The 18,139-nt window shown below is 48.8% G+C and overlaps 1 protein-coding gene across 2 annotated transcripts in view; it reads right to left on the bottom strand.

Moving 5' to 3' along the window:
• SEMA4C (semaphorin 4C) overlaps window positions 1-18,139 on the bottom strand; it is a 57,759-nt gene that overhangs the window by 27,128 nt on the left and 12,492 nt on the right. For both annotated transcript variants that reach the window (XM_066639356.1, XM_066639357.1), the window contains exon 2: window positions 8,924-9,157. In XM_066639356.1, coding sequence (XP_066495453.1) covers window positions 8,924-9,157 — 234 coding nt within the window. The remainder of the gene's footprint in view (window positions 1-8,923; window positions 9,158-18,139) is intronic.

Genomic DNA, 18,139 nt, shown 5'->3' on the forward strand with positions numbered 1-18,139 from the left:
AAATAGACATGCGGGGGACACAGGGGAGCGAGGTGAGTGCCAGGCGCTGCCCCACGGCCCTCCCTCATCCCTATGGCAAAGGATGACATCAGGGAGAGCCACTCTGTTGGCAGAAAAAAAAAGGAGGACTCTGGGGGAGTTTGTTGGTGGCAAACAGAGAATGAGATCATTGTCAGGTGTTTGTGCCAATGCTGGCAGTCGTCTCAGGAAAGCCAGACAGCCCAGGGCTGGTCAGGTGGGACCACACACTTTCAGGAGCCCAAAGCTGCCCAGACCAGAGCCAACCCCAAGGTGAGACTCCAGGATTTTAAAGAACAGGGAGGAAGGCTATTTGGCCACAGCACAGCAGGCAGGGCTTGGGAAAACCAAGTTCCACAGGTTTGCCTTGAAGAAAAGTGCACTCTCTGAGTTATATAAGCAGCAGCAAATTAAAAAAAAAGTCACATTTGATGATTGACAAACCCTCCCTGGCAGAAGTGATCCATGTATGCAAAAACCTTCAGGCTGCCAGGTAAAGCATTCTGCCCCCTTCAAGGGGGGACAAAGCAGCAGCACCTGAGACGGTGACAAGTAGTAGGGGCAGGAGACTATTCATTTCTATCACACCCTTTCCCCAGGATCCCTTTCCTTTCATACTTATGACAATTCTGACTGGTTGGCTAGGCAGAGAGAGAGCGCAATTGGCGCAGGGACCACCAGTGAGTTTCATGGCCCAGGAGGGATTGTGACCCCAGAACAGTACAGCCCAATACTCAAATCACTATAACACACTGGCTGTTTCAAAATAGGCACTAGAAAAAGGGCAGAGAAACTCAAAAGTTCCTACTAGCAGCCACTGGGAGACCCACCACCTTATAAAAACAGGCTGACAACCATGAGATCTAGAAACTTGTCTGCCACTTCCAGGAATGCTTTGAGTGGCAGCCCTCTCATCCTCTTCCAAATCCAGGAAGGAGGAAGAGCACTGGCTAGCACAGTATCAGGTAAGGGGGGGAGGGTCAGCACTTGCAAATCACCTCAGGCACTGAAGATTTGTCGACCTTGGATCTAAGCAACCAATAAGCTCACAAGCCCATCAAAGTAGGACAAGAGGGGGCAGTCTTTGCAACCCACAACTGCAGAGACTGATAGAGCACTTGCAGGTATGCTTGCCTTTGCCATGATTTTCAATGTGGGCTGTTCAACTCAATTGAGGGTTAATGGTCAAGCACACAGAAATCTACACAGAGAAACCCCAATTGAATATATTTCTTCATGGGTAAGAAATGCCTCCTTTTGGGGGGGGGCAGTTTGGCATGAATCTCATCGCTCTGCCTTCCACCTTTTATCATCCCAAAATGCCACAATGCATACCAAAATGTCCCTCTCAATGCATCAAATTAATGTACCCGATACAATAATCCAAACAAAGAGGAGCTCCATCTTGACCACTACATATTTCCCAAACCCAGAATGCCATGCTCTTTAACTTCCACTGGGGCTCTAAGGCTGCCATTTTCAACCACTGTGCCATGACACACTCGTGTGCTGCAAATGATCTGCAGGTGTGCTACAGGAGTTTGGGGGAGGGTCATTTATTAGTAGGGCCATTGGGGGATGTGAGGCCCCCACCAACAGCATGGTGTACCTTGGCAATTGTCAAAAAACTGATAGTGTGTCTTGACAATTTTAGTACCTTGTGAGTGTGCCATGAGACAAAAAAGATTGAAAATCACTGCTCTAAGGTGTCCAAACTCCAGCACGTACACAGTTAACTCAAATGACTGATCTACCCACTGGAAAACCTGGAAGCTTCACTACCAAGAGGGTTTCATCCTGGCTCCAGTAGGGACAAGCCAGTCAATCAAAAAACTGGGTGGCCTTGCTACAATCCACCTAAGCTGCCATCAAACATGCTGCATTCCTTCAGGATACAAAGGGCTTGTTGAAATCCATTGCAAGGAAGCCCGCTCAAGCCAGATTCCTGCTTAATTGAGACTTGGGGGAAACTGGAAGCTTAAGAGGTTCACCCTCCTCTCTACTTTTTAATATCAATTATGCATCCAAGACTTTTGCAGTCTGGTTTCAAACCCCTCCCCATCGGATCTCCTTGATTTTACTCTAAAATTGAACTGAGTGCTGCTGTAAAGACAAGTTGGGTCCTGAGCAGGTGTCAAGGAATGCAGGACGCTGCCACACTGAGTCAGACTACTGCTCCATCTAGCTCAGGGGTCCTCAAACTTTATAGCACAAGGGCTGGAAAATAAATACATAATAAATACATAGAGAACTGATGTACTGAGAGTTTGACTGAATACAATAAGTGGGTGGGGGTGGAAGGAGGAGGGGAGCAGAGGGCAAAACTGACAGGCACAGGAAGAGGGGAGAATGGATTTTGAAAAAGGATGGAAAAAGCATGGATGTGTATTGCATTCAGCCACTAGAGGTGCTGGATGTAATGCAATGTAATCGAATAATTTCTTTCCATGAGGTACATACTGGGAAGTGAATGAGAATATACTGGGAATATACTGAATGAGGTATATACTGGGAAGTGCATCTTTTGAGCTATTTTTAGCCCCAAGAGGATGAGGAACAGCGCAGGCTGGATAAAATGCTCCACGAGCCTGGGTGTGGTCTGCGGGCTGGGGTTTGGAGACCCCAGATCTAGCTCAGTGCTACCACCAATGTCTGGCAGCATCTCTCAGGAATTTTTCTCTGCTTCTCAAAGATGTCAGGGGTTGAACCCAGGACCATCTGCACGCAAGCCAGGACCTCTATTGCTGAGCTACAGCCCCTCCCTGTTCGCCTACAAATATCCTAGTTGCATGATGATCCAGGCTCAGCAATCTGTCAGGAAGCTGGCTTCTACCTCCCCCATCTTGCATGTTTTTCTTTCCCTAATTTTTCCATTAGCAAAACACCCTGGCTGTTTATTAATTCAATCTGTCTCTTTCAAGGGTCGTGGTGGCTTCCGTGGTTGCACGATGGGGGTCCCTACAGCCAGCAGCGCTTCTGAGACGAGCTGTCCATGAGCGGCAACAACCCTCGTTATCAACACCACGTACTAAGAGCACAAATTAAATCCTGGCATCCTCACAAAACAGGTTGGGGGGGGGGGATTGGTTGAACTGTTTTCTTGGATGTTTCAGGGCTACATTGGGCCGGTGTTGATGATGCGCAAGAAAAATCTATACAAAAAGGAAACTAAAAAGCTGCAATTTGGGCAGTTTCCTGGGGCATGTGAATTGCTGCATGATAGAAGAAAACCATCAAGTTCATGAACAGTTCCCAGGGGTGCTCAGTATTGCATGGTGCTTAGTCATTTGCAAGTGACAAGAGGAGACAAGTGAAGCTTCACTGCAGCTGGTCAGAGAAGAGGTTTTAGGATACCAGTGAAGTTGTTTGCAATCCAAAAAGCACACAGGGACCCCAGAAACAAGGTTGGCAGGACCAGTTAGTCCACGAGGCTGACAGAGGCTATCACCTCTGGTAAGAGAGCCTGCCTCCTTTCACCCACCTCTGCTCCTCCCTGTGGCCAAAAAAGAGAGAAATGGAGGAGAAGAGTGGTGAGCTAGAACTGAGACACTCTAGCCCACCACACTTCTCTTCCCCACACTTCTCCTTCCACTCCAGTCCGCCACTCTTCTCTCCTCCACTCTTCCTCCATTCCTTGGAAATGAAAAGGATGGACCAGAAAAAGGACAGTTTCGGGTTCAAGGGCTGAAGCAGCAAGGAGTCTTGGGCTGGCCCTGGCTGCTCGGGATGTAGTTGTCAGGTAACACACTGCTGGGCATGAACTTGGTATCATGGAGGAACTTGGTATCTTCCACAGCACTGAAGAGGATTCTGGGGAGCATCTCTTCCATTTCCAACCACAGCAGAAGCCAAGCCAAGAATGAGCTGCTTTAATACTTCCACAGTCACAGCCAGTACCAAAGAATTATATCTACTGGAGCTACAGCCGAATTGCACTGGAGGAGTCCTCTTGAGATGAAGCCAGCCCCCCCCCCTTTCCCTGTTCGGTCATTTCTGGATGATGTATCCTCAGCCGAGCGCGCTCATTACCAGTCCCCGAGTGCATCTCCCAACACGCTGCCCTATTATTTTCCACCCGCTTCTGTTGCTCCAGTTCATGAGGTCATTCAATTTCACCCTGGGTAATTTTCCAGTCCTCATCGGCGACAATACCTCTTCACTGGGTGTCATCAGTGAATTTAAATCCACTTCCCCCCCCCCCATCTCCAAGACTGCCAAGAAAAAATATGAATATACACATATGGACAGAAAAAGAAGAAAAAATCTCTCTTGAAGACTGACTCAGGACAAGGACACCCCTTCAGTTCAGCTTTCCCTTGTTAATATTTTTGATCAGAGACTCAAAAGTGGTGAAGAAAATGAGCCGTTTACAGCTTTTCCTTTCCCCTTCCCAATCCTGCACAAAGGGAGGAAGAAACCGCCATTAGTTGCTTCTTGTCATTCTGCTCCTTCTCCAAGCTCCTCAGAGCAGCATGTACAGTCCTCCTTCCTTTTACCTTTCCAGCAACCCTGCAAGGTAGGTCAGGCCAAGAGGTAGCAACTGGCCCAACCCCACCCAGTTGGCCCTGGTTAAGCGGGGATTCGAACTTGGGACACCCGGCTGTAGCCACACGACATGCACATGCTGACTGGTGGGGAAGACGCATCAGGCCCCCCCTCCCTGTGACCAAGTTGCCTGCATGAAGTCACAGCAGGTCTGTGCTTGGGTGGGGATAGGTGTCTGGTGCTTGGGTCTGCCCCCCTTTGCATAGAACCCTGGAATTTTAATTTGTTAAACACACACAGAGAGAAGCTAAGTTGCTTCCCCCCCCCAACTCCAGCGGCTTCTGTCCACAGCCCAGCCTAGCTCCTCCCATCTTTGGATTTAATTAACGTGCGGTTCGCCCCAACTCCCAGCTTAATTAACATCTTCTTGTGAGCCCGGGCCAAACCCACACGCCAAGTTCCAAGAGACCACAATGCTTCCATCAGCTCTTCACCCTTCCTTGCCGACAGTCCGATCAAGGATAAGAAGCCTGGAGACCAAACGCAGGACCAGGAGAGCGAGTGGCCCTGGCTGTCCCCTCCCTTCCAGGTCCTCAGGCAGGTAACCTCATGACGCTTCAGGTAGGCTCAGATCTCCAGCCTGTGTGGCTGAACACACAGAAGTCCCTTCCTCCAAAGAACGACTCAAGGGCCTGCCATGGCCACTACCCTAACTCTTCCCCCTTGCCAATGTGCAGCTGCCTAGACTGCCCCAATCCCAATAGCCCCTGCATCCCAAGGGGGCCCCTACCAGCTTTAGGGATCTGCACATGTAAGCACAAGTGGTTGCCAATCCACCTTTCCATTAACAAAAATGCCCTGGCATGTAGGGCCGAGGGCTTCTGTGCATGTGCCAAGTTATTCTGTCCCTCCTCCCTGGGTACACACACATGAACAGAACAGCTTTCCTGCCGCTTGCCTGGAGAGTGACCCAGTGCATTCTGAAATCTGGGGCCTTTGGGCTCTCTCAGCCTGTCAGCCAAGGTGGCAGACACAGGCAGACTGTTACCCAAGAAGTGGTCCAGACTGAACAGATCACCCTTTCATTTTGCCTGCCCTCTTTGGTCAGGAGCAATATTTCCCCAAGGGATCCGTGCCGCTGCCCCTACACAGAGGCTCAGTTGCATTTCCAGGCGCATGGTGATGACATCATTGCCGGGCTTCTGGGAATGCTGAGCTTAAAGGGATCCGCAGTCAGGAGCTCCTGCTCCAAGTTCCTTGGCAGCACATCAGACCTGCTCACCGACTCTCGGTTCCTTTGCTTCGCACCTTGAATCTCCCGGAATCTTATTTCTTTTGCCTCTTGGCCCTTGGCTCCTGTCCCAATCCATCTGCGTTGCCCCTGTGTGCCAGCTTGCCCCCCTCCCGCCATTGCCAAAGCTTGGAGGAGAAAGACACAAAGATGACCCAGGGCCAAGATTACAGGCTGACGCCATGCAGTTGGACCTGGGTGCTAGAGACGCCACCTCCATCTGCCCCTGCAGCCTGGCCAAGGGCAGTTGGAGGAGTGAGAAATTTAGCTCAAAGGGTCATAGACACCCCCCCCCCAAAGCTGTTAACCTAAAGGCAGCAGCTCCTTATGCTCATTAAGTTAATGATATATTAATCTTTTAATGAAGACAGTGGAGGTAGGCTTTGCAATTCTTTTTGGAGGGGGCAGGGATAATAAAGGCTTTGCTCAAAATGCGAAGAGCCCAAAGGACATTCCTCCAAAATGGAGACACAAGTTCGAAAGCCATTAGGTCATACAAGTGGGAGAGTCCAAAACTCACTGGGGTGAGCTCCTGCTTCACACAAATATCTCTTTCACACTGCCCCTTCTGCTTCATCCCTTCCTTCTTTTTCCCAATACACCTGCTGCCTAAGGTGCCCACCTCAGTTGACCTCATGGATGGGCCAGCCCTGGCCTTTATATATGTAAAAATCATGACACATTCTGTCTTTCTGTGCCTCTGCTTTAGTATCTATTCTAATTCCCATTTTATCACCAAAGCCATGAGGACTAGAAACTTGGCCGTCACCACACAAAACCCCAGTGTTGAAATCATAATTTTGTGATACTTGGATAGTGCCATCAATACCCAGCCAGTCAGACAGCGCTGAAAGGAAAGGGAAGGTTTACAGTTTCACAATGCCCATCTTGGAGAGTTTCTGTTTCTGGAAGGGAAGTCAAATTCTTGGTACTAATACCCACAGAATCAACTGGGCCAACCACAGCTGGAGTCCATTTTAATAGGACTGGCACAGAACCTTCCCATTGGCCCATACATCTGTCACTTTGCATCTCATTATTGCACCCCAAGATGTTTCCATCCTTGGTTGGTTCGGCTCCCTGTTATCAAGTAGACCCACAGAGGAAGGCTCTGACAAAAGGGCACTGACAGAGCTTCCCCCCCCACCCCATCTGTTCCATTTTTGAAACGCTTTTTCTTTTGTATTATTGCATTTGTTTCATTTTATTCATTTGTGTATTATTTTGTGTGTTGTTTTGCATTATTGGCTTTGACAGAATGGCACAACACAGATCTGCAATCTAAATTTATCTGAGTTGCATCAAAGCAAAATTTATTTCCTCCTACCTTATAGAAGATTTTACAATTTAAGAGCAGGTATGCCTGTTGCCTGCTCAACAGGCCTGGGTCGCCTACTCTTGAACCCAGTTCAGAGAAGAGAGGGGCATGCAATACTCAGTGGCACAGGTAGAAGTAGCACTTGTGAACTTCATGCTGAGGGCTAGAAACTTGATTCTTAAAAAAAAAAAAAAGCCTGGACTGCTCTGGAATACACCAGGTTCACTAGCCCCATACTTCTTTTTGTATCAAGAGTGACATTATATATCTGGACTTATATATTTGGCATATATATATATTATGGCATATATATCTGGCATATATATTATGGCATATATATATTATGGCATATATATATAATATATATATATTATGGCATATATATATCTGGCATATATATATATTATGACATTATATATCTGGACATAACCCGTGGACATTATATATCTGGACTTTCAGAAGGCGTTCGACACAGTCCCTCACCAAAGGCTACTGAAAAAACTCCACAGTCAGGGAATTCGAGGACAGGTCCTCTCCTGGACTGAGACCTGGTTGAAGACCAGGAAACAGAGAGTGGGTGTCAATGGGCAATTTTCACAATGGAGAGAAGTGAAAAGCGGTGTGCCCCAAGGATCTGTCCTGGGACCGGTGCTCTTCAACCTCTTCATAAATGACCTGGAGACAGGGTTGAGCAGTGAAGTGGCTAAGTTTGCAGACGACACCAAACTTTTCCGAGTGGTGAAGACCAGAAGTGATTGTGAGGAGCTCCAGAAGGATCTCTCCAGACTGGCAGAATGGGCAGCAAAATGGCAGATGCGCTTCAATGTCAGTAAGTGTAAAGTCATGCACATTGGGGCAAAAAATCAAAACTTTACATATAGGCTGATGGGTTCTGAGCTGTCTGTGACAGATCAGGAGAGAGATCTTGGGGTGGTGGTGGACAGGTCAATGAAAGTGTCGACCCAATGTGCGGCGGCAGTGAAGAAGGCCAATTCTATGCTTGGGATCATTAGGAAGGGTACTGAGAACAAAACGGCTAGTATTATAATGCCGTTGTACAAATCTATGGTAAGGCCACACCTGGAGTATTGTGTCCAGTTCTGGTTGCCGCATCTCAAAAAAGACATAGTGGAAATGGAAAAGGTGCAAAAGAGAGCGACTAAGATGATTACGGGGCTGGGGCACCTTCCTTATGAGGAAAGGCTACGGCGTTTGGGCCTCTTCAGCCTAGAAAAGACGCCTGAGGGGGGACATGATTGAGACATACAAAATTATGCAGGGGATGGACAGAGTGGATAGGGAGATGTTCTTTACACTCTCACATAATACCAGAACCAGGGGACAGCCACTAAAATTGAGTGTTGGGCGGGTTAGGACAGACAAAAGAAAATATTTCTTTACTCAGCGTGTGGTCGGTCTGTGGAACTCCTTGCCACAGGATGTGGTGATGGCGTCTAGCCTAGACGCCTTTAAAAGGGGATTGGACAAGTTTCTGGAGGAAAAATCCATTATGGGGTACAAGCCATGATGTGTATGCACAACCTCCTGATTTTAGAAATGGGTTATGTCAGAATGCCAGATGCAAGGGAGGGCACCAGGATGAGGTCTCTTGTTATCTGGTGTGCTCCCTGGGGCATTTGGTGGGCCGCTGTGAGATACAGGAAGCTGGACTAGATGGGCCTATTGCCTGATCCAGTGGGGCTGTTCTTATGTTCTTATGACATGTTGTTGGGGGAGGGGGATTTTCACATCCATGCAACACACACTCAGGCTCCCTATAACAGGTGGACGAAAGAAAGCTTTTCACTTACCCCCGTAGCGCACGGTTTTCCTCGGAACCAGGTTCCACCAGCTGTTGGCCAAAGAGGCCTCCACGCTCAGGATGACGGTGGCAAGAAGGCATATGCCAAGCGGGCCAGCGGCCATGCTGACCAGGTCGGAGAACCTTCCACTCCAACCGGAGAGAGGTTGGGGCTGGGGCTGGCTTTTCGCTGAGGCTCGCCTGCGATCACACACACTCCTTCCTCGCTGCTCCGCTGGGGCGCCTGACGACAATGAAAGGAAGGCGGTTAAGGTTACGGCAGCATCAATTATGAATGAAGAGAGTTGGGGGGTGGCGGTCATGTGCTCAGGAAGAAAGGGGGGAGAGAAGGGGGGATGAAGAGGAACAAAAGCAGCATTGAGGGAGTTTCCATTCAGGTGCTGGGATCTGCTCCTGTTTCAAGGAAGGGAGTGCTCAGCTCACAGGCACTGGCAGGCGATGATTCAACAGGGGCTGGAAATGCAAGAGCACTCGCCCCCTCAGTGCTCCCTTGCCAGTTTCGACAGACCTGCTTCCTGCTCGCTTTTATCAATGGAGAGATTTCCTGGACATCACAGGATACCGACCCGGAAAAGGAGAGTCCGTTTAAATATGGATCACTAAATACATTTCAAGGAACTGCTAATGCGCCCCCATTAAGGATATAGCGCCAGATAATGTTTTCCCTACCAGATCTTAATGGGATCGGAGGCTTGCCAGAGCTGAGCCCTGGGGGTTCGGTTCAAGACCAGGGATTCAGAGTCAGCAAAGTGGAGGAGGGTGAGAGAACGTAGATGATGGCGTGCCTTTCCTGGGCAAGAGGAAGACAGGTTTGCAGAGAGAGATGTGAGAAGTTTTTGCTTTCCACAACACACACACATACAGTGCTGGCCGCTCACAATGTACCCACTTGCCCGCCTTCCCAGCTGGCCGCTCTCCACACCCCCTCTTGTTACTTTCCTTCTTGCAAGTCTTTTCACCATCAATGTCTGAAAATGAGAGGAGAACCTGTGCTCTTAAATTAAGCAAGTCCTTCACAGCATCTTTGGTGCTCTCCTTGTGCTGTTCTAGCCAAGAGCACGTGCAGTGCAGAAGTGTGTCAGGAAAGCAAACCGCTTGGCCCTGGGGAGGGCCAGCTGCATCCACTTCACTTGCTGTGAGGATTCAAGAGGCCCACCAACCAGGCCAAGTGCAAAACAGAGGCTCGGAGGGGGGGCACATCCTGAAGAGCCCAGGGGTTTCAGTGCTCACGCTCAGCAAATGAATTTGGTCTCATCACCAGAACTGAGCTCACTGGTCCTCTCGCACAAACTTCCACTCCTGGTTTTCCCAGCGTTTCAGCAGCCCAGCGGCAGCAGGATGCTTTTGGTGGAAAGCACCTTTTAGGCATGCAGAAGAGTCCAGGTTCCGTCTCCAGTAGGGCTGGGAAAGACCCCTAGTTGAAACTGCAGAGAGTCACTGGCAGTCAGTGCAGACAATATTGGACCAAAGGGCTGATTCAGCACAAAGAAACTTCATAAGTTCGCCTTTGGCCTGCCCCTGGTTCAAGTCAACCAAATAGACCTACAGTCACTACCTAATATGACCTGAGCACCAATCTAATGATACTGCATCATCTGATGAAGTCAACTATTCCATGATGCCACTCATGATGACAAGGGTACCACAGGAGACACAATAGCTACCCTTCTCTTATTTCATGAGGGTGGCATTTGTTCGCAAGGCCTGCTCACCCCCTAGCCTTGTGGCCAACAGGCGAGGAACACAATGATACAGATAGAGGCCAAAACAGCAAAGCTGAAACGGATGTGAAAGACGCCCAAAGCGCAGGCCTGTTCCCTGCTTCACACAAGCACCTTTTGTTCTTTATTTCTGTGGCAGTTTCATTATTTTTCACGACTTGTAACTGTAGGCTGACCTTTGTGCCTCCCTCCTTCACGGAAACCTTACCCGACATGGCTTCAAGTTATAACCATTCATTACATTAAAAAAAAAAATCTTCTAGTGTCATTGTTGCACAGAGTTAATTAGTTTGTTTTGGTAATTAGAATAAGTATCAGACTTATTAAGCATTTTTATTCTAACACAGTTAATGTGCTAGGTCATTGTTTGACCATAATTCAGTAATAGAAGCATCTGCTTTGCATGCAGAAAATCCCAATTCAATCCCAGGCACAGCTAAGCCAAAAATCTTGCGGAGACACCTGCCAAACAAAGTAGGAAATAATGAGCTAGACAAGTTTGAAGGAAGAAGGCAGCTCCATACATTGCTGGTCACTTGCCCAAATCCTTTTTGACCATTCAAACATCCTAAGAAAATTATTATTATTATTATTATTATTATTATTATTATTATTATTATTATTAAGAATATTTACAATGGGCCCTCATTATTCATGGGCTCGGCATCTGCGGATTTGAGCACATGCAGATGCTAGGCACATGCCTTGGAGGGTCTCCTTGACCAGAAGTCACTTCACAATGGCAACTTCTGGTCACATCTAGGAGTGTTCTGAGACATGGGGAGGCCGCTTTGAGGAGGCTGGGAGGCCGGTGCAACCTCTAGGTAAGTTTTTGCTGCACCAGCGCCCTGGCCCCCCCATAGGTTTCTGAATTCACAGGGTTCTGGAACGGATCCCCGCAGATACTGAGGGTCCGCTGTCTATACCACTTTGCAACAAGAACAAAAATCCTTTCTGCACCTCAACTGGAAACACGGCAAATTGATTCAGAGCAAAAAAACCCATCATGCCGAGGAAACGGCAGCCGGGCTGTTGCGGCCCCACCAGTAAACTTTGATAGCTCAGCGCGCCAAAAGCAAAACGGCTTTGGAAAATCACCCCATCCAAGGGCACAGGGCACTTCAGTTCAAGATGAGACTTCTTCCTGGAATTGCAGCCCTGCCAAATTCCCATCCGGCCGAATATCGCATACGGTCTCTCTTTATCCTACAGGCCAGTCCCCAGGAAGGGGAGCATAAGATCACTTCTAGTCACATGTATGTGACTAATTCACAACCACAGAAGAAACCAATTCTGAGCTGCTTTTGGACTGGCGGGGAATCGGTTCCCAAACCTGTTTTACATGCAGCCGCTGCAGGCTTGCTTGGGGAGACAGGCAGGCATGGAGTCACACAACTCCCATCAAATTTGACACTTGGCAGAGGTTTTCAGTCACTGCAAGCTCATGACCCACATGCGACTGCAGAGAGGGCTGAAGATGTCGAACCCATAGGTGCATCCAGACGGCTGCTCACAAGATCCCTGCTCTCCCCCCTCCCATTTTGCAGAACAGCAGTCCCCAGGCTGGTAACCATGACAGGCTTGCAAATGGCTTAAAATGCATCATGCAGACAGATGTTTAGCACTCCGATTGATGCCTTTCCAAATGCAGAAGGAGAGCATCCAACAAAGCACAGGGATGGAAAACCAGAACAGCAGGCTCTGCTCTCCCTATTAGAGATGGACACCAACACTCCAGCAGGAAAGGGAATCGAGGGGCTCTGCAGAGAACCAGTGAACCAGGTAATTGTACACTATTTCATTCTGGGCCTTGATAAATCCAGGAAGATTGTTCCGGATAAGACAGGTAATTTCTGTCTGTTCTTCAGGCTCACCCTGGACCTCAGGCACCCCTAATTTCAACTCAGAAAGAGGGTTTGATTCTCACTGCCAGCCACCAGTGCTCAGTCTCACAATGAAGAAGCAGCAGAGCTCAGGTCTTCCCAGAGCAGCCGCTGCATCAATTTGCAGTTACTCAGTGGTAGAGCAAAAGGCACTCGCTGGGGTTAACCCTGGGGTTAAGACCCAGCATGTATTAAATTTCTGCCAGCTGCAGACAAGGGGCAGCACTGAGAGATGCTCTGGGGGCTTCCAGGTCGTCTTACTGAACAGCTGGATGATGATGGAAGGGCATGCCTGTTAATGGCTCTAGACCAGGAGGACTGAACTGAACCTCCATGGACAAAGGCAGTATATCTCAAAAGACAAGCTGGGGGTTTTAACGCAGGAGAAGTCAAAAATCCGCTGTGCGAGCTTCATACAGGCTGACCACTGCTGGAAGCAGAGTGCTCTCTCCTCTATGGACCCATGGTCCAATCCAGACGTCTCTGTCTGCATCTGTGGTTGCCCACATGCACCCATGTGCTGAAGGAGAAAATTAGCTCCAGTCTCCCGTTTAATATGATATCTGCTGCCTCTTTCAGTCTCAAGGGCAGGCGTTCCTGCCACATTTTGCTGGTTGGCTTCCCTCCAGAAATTACCTGCCCACCTGGCCCAACTCGGTTACAAGCCGGTCTGCCTTCTACAAGCCTCATTCCAGGTGGAAAAGCAGTAGGGCCGATTCTCCACCTCCAACCCAACCCTCAGGACAGCCACCTTTTTGCAAAAGCGCCCTGGTTGAATGGGGTGCATAACCTGCACCAGGGAGAACACCCCGCAAGACAAAAGACTCTCCCCTCCCCTCCCCCATCAGGGAACAGAACGCCAATTACAAACGCCACGTTTTTAATATAGAAACCTTTTCATCTGCAGGTATCAAAGCGCCCTGCCTGTCTTGCCTCATCAAGGCTCCCAACATCCCTGACACCTGAGGCCTCTATGATGCCCAATTTACAGAGCAGGAGCCAAGGCTCAGCCGCAGCGGTTTGCCCACAAGGGGAGGAAGACTGAACGCAGATTTGGAGGCACCTGATCTCCCACGGCTGTTTATGATTAACACACATACGTCCATTTATAGAGCAAGTGTGAGGGGGGAGATTTGCAGGGCTGGTTCAAGGCCACCACCTCTCCCCCCATAACCTGAAGCAGCACACTGAAAACTGCAGCTGCTCAACACTGGGATGGCCGCGCTACCATTCCTCCTCCTCCCTGAAAAGAAGAATGGGAACAGAATGGGAGAGGAAGTGTGGAGAAGAGAGGTGAGTGGTGGGCTACAGTGTCTCCATTCAGACACATCTTGCCAAATGGGGCACCACTGACTCTGTCATCTCCTCTTCCAGCTAAGCTGGGTCAAGTGAAGACCTGGAAGTGAAAACTTCTTTTCCAGGCAGAGCTGTAGAGCAGTAATTTTCAACCGGTGTGCGGCAGCACATTGGTGTACCAAGGGGGATTGGAGCACAGCAGTTGAAAATAACTGAAAAACTTCTGGGTTCTGCAGCTGTTTCTGGGGCAACTATCTGTAGTAATGAATTGTCTGTTCCTCTTCCTCTGCGGGCAGAGCAGAGGAAGAGCTGGTGGAGAAACAGCCAGCAGCGGGACAGACAATTCATTACTAAAAACAATTGACCCAGAAACAAAGCTGCAGAATCCAAAAGAGTCTACTGGAAGCTGGAAGTGATCTTAAAACTCCTCCATGCTTCCATTTGATAGATTGAACATTTACATCATTATTTTTCAAATCCTTTGGTCTCTTATTTACTCCAAAACAGATTTTTTTTTCTTTTTTGTGAGTCCCCTGAAGTCAGGGAATGTAGGAAAAAAAGCTGGAAGTTGCTCTGAGTTTAGGAGATACAGTCAGATATACAACTGAAACAAACAATTCTTTTTTGGGAGAGACTGTTTTGCCCAAGAGTGTCATATCAAGTAGCCCACGTGCCAGTTTCACCTTTCTGCTTTCAACCATTGCCTCCTACATCCTGGTTTTCAAACATGACCACTGTATTTAGTAAGTACTGCCCATGTACGTCAATTAGAGTCACCAACTCTTACAATAAAAGGCACAAAATTGGTCCTGGGGCAATACCCCTCAGGGGTGGACAGAGACCAGAGTGGGTTCAAGGGGAGAGGCAAGGCAGTGGTTTTGACAAATTTGGAGAAGGAAATTTAGAGAAGAGGAGAGGAGTCTCTCATCCACCAAAGCTGTATGGCTAAAAATCCATCCTTTGTTTTGGCAACTAGCCTGAAAGCAAAAGTACCAGTAATACTGGTTTTATTCCAGTTGGTTGGCAACCTCAAGCACTTTGCAAAAGTAAGCAAAAGGCAGTCCCCTGCCCCAAGGAGCAAGCAATCTAAAATAGACATTTCCACCCTATTTTTGTCAGTTACTACCATCTGTGTTACCAGTGGGAGGGAGGGAAGCAAAATACCAAGTGTAAGCTGGAGAAGTTAACTCACACACACACACACACACAGCAGTGTGCTCCAAGATCCAGGCTGAGAGCCACAGCTGTTCTCACCAGAATGCACTCTGCCAGGGCTGCACAGCCCCGCCAGCTCACCACGTATTCCTCGATCCAGCAGTCCCTGGTCAAGCATATCACTGATCATCACTCCCCCTCCCGCCCCCCAGTGACAGACGTGGGCTTTCCTTTCTTGTGGTTCTCCCAAGCTTTAACCACTTCCTGTCTTCAGAATTAGGCCAACACTGAGTCAGCCCCATCCAGGATGGGGGGGGGGTGAGGCCTTAAGGCAATACTTCCAAAGAAGCAATATTTTCCTCTTTCCAGCTGACTTTCCAGTCCTCCTTCGGCCCTTTGGGAAAGCAGCTCCACCTCCATGACCAGGAACGACCAAGCACGTCTTCCTCAGCCTTGGCGTGCTCGGCCAAACTCGCTCTCGCCACCACACCCTGCCAAGCCCTGAGAGAGAGAGAGAGAGAGGCAGGGATGATTCCTTTAAAGAAAGGGAGGAGGACAAAGCTTCAGGCTAGCAATTCACTCTGGAAGGCTGTCTGTGAACACCAATGCGTGGTAACCAGCAGCAATCATTCAGGGACTGACGAAGAGTACTCTGTGCATGCTCAGTGGCAATTGTCACAGCAGCAGTCTCTCAGGGCCAAGTTTCCAGACCTAGTTTCCAGTTCCTGGAAAAGGACAGTTGCATATTCCTGACTTCAAGTGGAAAAATATCTGGGCAGAAATGAAAAAGAAACCACACGGGAGTATCTGACACACATACAAACACAGGAGAGGTCCCAATGCTAGGAAAGAGACCCCAGGACCTTCCCAGGTCAGACCCACCTCATTGGAAAAGGGACCACCCACTGCCCCAACACTCACGTCTGGATGCTGGCTTGAGACCGTTCTGGAAAAGGGCTGCAAACGCTCATCCGAGATACCAGGAATCAGCAAGGGACAACTGCTCCATCAGGGGCTTTTCTGGTTTAGACAGCAGTGGACAACTTAGAGGCTGCAACCCAGAGCAGCAAGGCTGTGACCCCCAGAATGTGCATATTTACTTGGGAGGAGGAGAGATGTGAGAAGTCAGTTTTATTTTTTCACAGATTTTGGTGTTTTCCAAAGTTAGACGTGTTTTTATTCAAAATTTACGTTATAATTGCTGTAAAATTGTACCAGGTAGATGATATAGGTACAGCCAGTCATTACCCATGCAGCCCCATTAAATAATAATAATAAAATAAAAACCAAATACACTGTAAAACAGTTTCATTTTTTATAGATTTGGGGCTTTTTGTATGTCTTTTTAAAATAAGAAGTGGTGTTGTGTGTTTTTATTTTGATATCACAGTCTTCTCCCACCTCTATCCATGGGACAGCCCATCAACCCAAAACAGCCCTCACTGCCAGGCTCTGCGCTGGTCATCCGGCGAGTGACCAAATTCTATTTTCAGACGTTTCCGAAAGCAGTGGGAACTTGCCCCCGATAGTGGGCAGTCAACACCACACCCAGCCTGGGTCACAATTCTCAAATAAGCAACACAAAAGGAGATAAAAATGTTGTCCCACCCACACAGCAGAAAACTATGGAAGAAGTTTCATCTGGCCAAAGGAACTGTGGCTCCCACGTGGGCATATGTCTCCTCATCATACAGACTCAGACCCCCAGCACAGTTGTGTCACGGGCCACAGAAGTGCCAAGGCAGAAATCTTGGAATTGAGAGTCTCTATGCTTTTTGTTTGAAAAATACAAGTGGCTAGTACTCATGTCAGCTGACTCAATAGAAGGCAGCTTTCTATGTACCACTGATCTATGAAGCAATCCCTTCCAAGGCCAGGAAATGGGAGGAGAAACATTGAAGGTGGGCAAGTGGGGCCCTACTCCCCACAAATGGGGCTCTACTCCCAACCTGCCACCTGAGGCAACTACTTCAGCAGACCTCATGGATGGGCCAGCCCTGAACCCTGCTCCTGTTCACATGATCGCCCATCACAGGAAGGCAAGCAGGCAGCCAAGCCCATGATTTTCTCAAGGGTTGGGGTTTCCCTTTCCAACCCATTTCAGCATTTCAGTCTCTGCTTAAACAAATGGGGGGGAAAGCATCAGAATTTGGAGTCAGGTCAGGGATTGCTAGCCCAGATAAGAGGCTGCATGAATGGTGTGCTTAGGACAAGACAGCTCCTCTCTGTATAAGGGACATCTGGGTTGCACCAGTTAATTTGCAGGCACTTGATACTTGGTCCAGCTTTGTGGTAAATGATTGCAGCATCTTGGTGGTCCAGACTGGTCCAGACCTACGATTTAAGGGACTGTTCCACAACATCTAGCAAAGAGCTGCACATGTACAGACGGAGCATCACAGATGGAAACTGACATGCTCGGCTGCAGGTCATCCAGTGGAGAGCATACATGGATGCACCAGCCGTATCACACAGTGTCAGCATTCATTGGAGCATGTTGAATGTCCATGGCCAAAAACGTGCATATGGGGGGAGTCCGAGAACACTCAATGAGTGAATATTTAGAATGTAATAAGAATGGGGGGGGAGCGAGGAAAGTTCCAGCTGCAACTGTCTTCCTGCAAAGGGAAACAGGAAGAGCCCTCCCTCCAGAGGTCCCTGGAGTAAGGAGAGGTCATGGCAAAAAGGTATATAAATGGATTTCCGGAGAGGGAAAATACGGCCGGGGGGCGGGGGGAGAAGGCTGTGGGAACGGGCAGGCTAATTGCCCAGGAAACCAACTCCCCCCAAGCAGAACTGGCACCCAGCCAGAGTGGAGCCTAATTTTGGATCTTTCCCTTCACTATCAACAAGGGAGGAAGCACGGTGGGGGGGCGCAGGGTGGGGAGGGTTCTGAATCTAGCAAAGGAATGACCAATCGGCAAGAACTCCAATGATCCAACTTCCAATGATCCAATTCCTTCAGAACCAAAAACCCAGATCCAATGCCAAAGGTGGCCCAGACATAAAATTAGTGTACCCTGCGCATGCGCAGAGATTACTTCCATCAAAACTGGAATAAAGTGGCAAAGCACCTAGGATGCAACCTCTAGACATGCCCGAGCCCCAAGACTTCTCTTGGCAGATTCTGCCCCCCCCCCCATGCCTGAA

Source organism: Tiliqua scincoides, chromosome 11, assembly GCF_035046505.1.
Source record: "Tiliqua scincoides isolate rTilSci1 chromosome 11, rTilSci1.hap2, whole genome shotgun sequence".
NCBI lineage: Eukaryota > Metazoa > Chordata > Lepidosauria > Squamata > Scincidae > Tiliqua > Tiliqua scincoides.